Genomic DNA, 4,269 nt, shown 5'->3' with positions numbered 1-4,269 from the left:
AGAGGAGATGTTGAAGCAGCAAACATTTTGTAGAATTCAAACAATACTCCTCAATGGTGGTCCATATTATGTTATAATCCTACTTTGAAGAGAGTAAATCGCGATGTGGAAGAGGTCAACACGCTTGCAAATTTTACAAGGGTTTCAAAACTTGGACATAACAATTAAGAAAATGTTAAAACTACTATTAATTTTATTTATAAAAAATTATTAACTAATTAAAATGACAATGACTATAATTAATGCACATCAACAACATAATAAATACAATTTTTTAATTACGTTATGCCTTATATTTTAAAATTAATACATTAATTTATAAAGTTTATATAGAAAATTTGCAATATTCCAATTATCACATAAACAATTAGCACTCTGCGTGCTTTTGACATTATAGGCCAAGACTAGAAGGTGATTTATGGGTATTTTATATACACTCCCACACGTGGGAGTTTGGTTGTAAAAGTCTGAAATCTTATTTAGTTGTGTGAGGTTGAATGAGAGGTTTCATCTGAGAATGCTCTGTAAAATGTGTGATTCTCGCCTTCCAAACATGATTAAAATAGTCAGCAGGGAATGCATCATACATGTGTTCTAGTGTTGAAGACCCAGTATGTGTTAGGCAAACTCAATTAAGGTAAGCTAGAGATTGTGATATAACAGTACGTAATTGTAGCAGCAGGCCGGTGTTACTTCAAAATGAAACTATTAAAAGTATTTTAGTCCGTAACTTTAATTTTGGGAAACATACAAAAACTAAGAAATTAGTGCTCAAAGCATGTTTGCACATGATGCACTTAATTGTAATCATCCCCAATTAATACTGCCAGATAATTGTTGAGAAGGATAACAACACATCAATAATAATGATGAGGAAAAACAAAAGAAAAAACAAATTTTGAAAGCAATTGGGAGAATATTTTAACAAAAAAAGTTATCCTTGTCAAGACACATGCTGTCAACAATCATAATTTTCACTCAAATAAACAAAGTACAATTTATTCGTAGAGACATGAAAACATAGATCTCGGACCAAGAGTTGCCACCTTGAAATTTCTTTTGCTTGGCTATTGACAGGGAATCCCCCTTTCTGCCAAAAGATTTGTCATGTTAAAAAACCTTCTGAAACTTTATATATAAATGGAACAGATCTAACTCTCTTGATGAAGAGCCTATCCAATGTAACACGTGGGAGTATCAGCAAAGAGTTTAATTTCCTCAAAATCGCATAGTCCAGCCGTGCAGAAAATGAAGACTGCTTTTTTTAGCTTGGAAAACACAAGGTGGGGCAGTACAATGCCTTATTAGCTAGAGTTGAATGCAATATGTGGCATTGAGGGTTAAACGGGACAAAGAGAACAAGTTTCAAAGAAACTCTATTTTAATTGTTACTCTTCTCCTAAATAGGTACCATTCAATTTGCATTGATGGAGTTTCTCTGTGCCATGCCAAGGTTGTGTCTGCCCCATGCCCTAAATACAATAAATTAAAGAAAACAATATTCTATCCTTTTTTTCCTTTTCTCCCTTAAATATTTTGAGTATTACATGTTTAATGTCTCTAAGAGAGCACACTGAATTTAAAATTAGTTGCATATAATGCATGAAAACTATATGAAATGTCTTCCGAATACAAAAGAAAATAATGTCATCCATTAAGTAATTAACTGATTAGACTTGTTAAAATAACAAATAGAGCCCATACCTCATCATGGGAATCTTTTCTTTTCTTTTTTAAATAAAGAATAAGACACTATTGATTTAAAGGTAGAGAAATGGAAACCCTTTATATATTTTCACACCCCATAAGTTCTTAGTGGAATGAATAATCACTGCATTCTTATGAAAATGTGACATTTACTTTGTTAAAATTAGACAGACCTCAACGCATCAGTGCTTCCCAAGTGGAAATCTTCTTCCTATTCATCTCATTTACTCTTTTGTTTGTGCAACTGAAAGCCAAAAGTGCAACTATAACAAACCCTAGATGCCATTCAATACAGTTAGACTCCTAACAACAAAACTAAAAAATAAGTCTTAAATCAGTTCTTGAAATCTAAGGCAAGCATCAGTTCTTCTGTGAGTAAAGTGAGAGGCAACCTTAAAACATCTGAAAGTATTGATTAGCATAAACAGAAAACATTACCAACATAATGCCTCTCCAACTAACTGATTTCTTTTCTTCTCCCAAGTCTAATCCATCATATCAGGTTAAACTATGATTCATAAAGATTCAATACAGATAATAAAGAAACATAAAAACAACAGAAAAATTAGTAAAAAGGAAACTAGACAAAGATATAATAATTCATTTTTACGTTAAAAAACTAAAAAAGACGCCAATCATATTTTTTATTGCAAATTAAGTAACATAAAGGATCCAAGACTAATTAGCCTAATATACATTGAGATTTGAGAACACCATGGTTGCTCTTCTTCACACATCTTTCTTCCTATATCTTTTTCATTCCCTAACATTGATATCCAAATTCAACAGACTAGAAGATTGATAAAAATCTTCTACTAGTAAGGAGGCCTTGTATGAGCCCAACCAAAAGCATCATGACCAAGCTGTGCCCCATTGGGAAGTAGATTTGGTGTGAGATTATAAACAGGCAGGGATGAAGGATCAGGCAACTGGTTGGGCTGCATCTGTCCCCCACTGCTTCCAATTCCGGGTGGCGATCCACTTCCCCCCCCTCCTCCGGGGCCTTGATGACCCCCACTGCCTGCCTCATCATCATCTTCAAGAGGCAATCTTTCATAAGTAGCATTGGCAAAAGTTGCAGCAATCACCATAACTGGTCCAGCTGCAACTAGTGACCCTACAACACTTCCTCCCACAACTTGCCCTTGACCGCCTGCTAAGTACACCGTGAGCCCGGTTGAGCCGGGAGGGGCAGGTCCAGGAAGGAAAGCTCCAGTCAAAGACAGAATCTCAAACCTGCCGTGAAGTGCTACTACAGCGCCAGGCGCAGCAGGTTGTCTGAGTGTCACGTTGGCGACAGAGCCACTACCGCTAAGTACACAAACGCCGCGTTGACGCCTTCTAGCGAATTGGGCTATGCTTTCGGCAATATCAGCATTACCAGCTACCTCCATGACATGGCTCTTGAGGGCATTTGGGCTATCACGAGTGACAAAGATTGGTGGTTTGGGTTTATTTTTAGATCCAGGAGGACGGCCCCTTGGTCTACGAGTACCAACCTCGACCGCGCCTTCTTTAGGCTCGTCCCCGTTGTCTCTATCATCACTTCCACCACTACTTCTGCCGCTGCTTTCGTTCATGGAAATCTCGCTGTGGCGTTTTGTTGCCATAGAAGAATTCGCAGCTGGGTCCATGCCCGGCAGCCCTACCTGACCGGCCCACCACGGATTGTTAGACATACTTGCAATTTGAGGAAACAAATTATAAAAAGGTAAGAAAGAAGAGGACCCTATAATCAAATTGGTCGTGATCTTTTTGTAAAGGGTGAACCAAGATATGGGATTGCTAGCTACTTTGTACTACTCTATGTTTTGTAAGAGAATTTGAGATAAAAAGAGTCAATCCCAACCCATAGTTCATCAACAATAAACCAGGGGCTAGCTACCTCTTTCTTTCTATAACCTAATATGCTCACTATATGAGAGAGAGTAAGAGAGAAAGAGGAGGAGGAGAAGCTTGTGAGAAGAGAGAATTAGATTCAAATTGCACAAGGAATCAGTAAAGAAAGAAAGAAAGAAACCCTTTAACAATTTAAGCTGAATTAATAAGAGTAAGAACCCAGAAGTGATCTCAGCTGAGAGAACATAGAACTGATGCAAAAACCCTTGATAGAATCAAGCACAAAGAGAGAGAGAATAAACTAAAGCACTAAGGAGAGAGATTGAATTGAAATTTAACTATAACATAATATTAAAATACATTATAAAAATAGTAACTACAAACAAAACCAAATAAGGAGAATGTATTTTTTTTTTCCTTTCCTTTGTTGTCAGCTATGTTGTGATTTGAGGAGCCAGGTTTTCATTTTTTTTATTTTTTTTATTTTTTTATTCTTCTCTTAAGTAAGCTCTGCTTTTAGGGCTCTTGGAAATTAGGGTTTTGTGGGGTCGCGTGCGCGTGGGCAGGTGGGGAGCACGTCGTTTTCTTGGGCCACGACATATCAAACGTATAAATAAGAGGAGAGAGGACCAAGTATTACTGCTATTTCTTGCTCTCACAACCTTTTCCATGCCTCTCTTTGAACATGATCTTTGAGTCCATGCCCTACATATTTGTTTGATT

At 36.9% G+C, this 4,269-nt stretch overlaps 1 protein-coding gene across 1 annotated transcript; it reads right to left on the bottom strand.

The window, feature by feature from the left end:
• Window positions 1-2,334: 2,334 nt before the first annotated feature.
• On the bottom strand, window positions 2,335-3,859 carry LOC126688707 (AT-hook motif nuclear-localized protein 20-like). The gene has a single exon (XM_050383490.1). It carries the CDS (start codon window positions 3,384-3,386, stop codon window positions 2,523-2,525), a length of 864 nt encoding a protein of 287 aa, XP_050239447.1. The 5' UTR covers window positions 3,387-3,859; the 3' UTR covers window positions 2,335-2,522.
• Window positions 3,860-4,269: the final 410 nt, after the last annotated feature.

The sequence above is a fragment of the Quercus robur genome, chromosome 6 (genome assembly GCF_932294415.1).
Source record: "Quercus robur chromosome 6, dhQueRobu3.1, whole genome shotgun sequence".
NCBI lineage: Eukaryota > Viridiplantae > Streptophyta > Magnoliopsida > Fagales > Fagaceae > Quercus > Quercus robur.
This window is presented reverse-complemented; position numbering and strand designations above follow the sequence as displayed.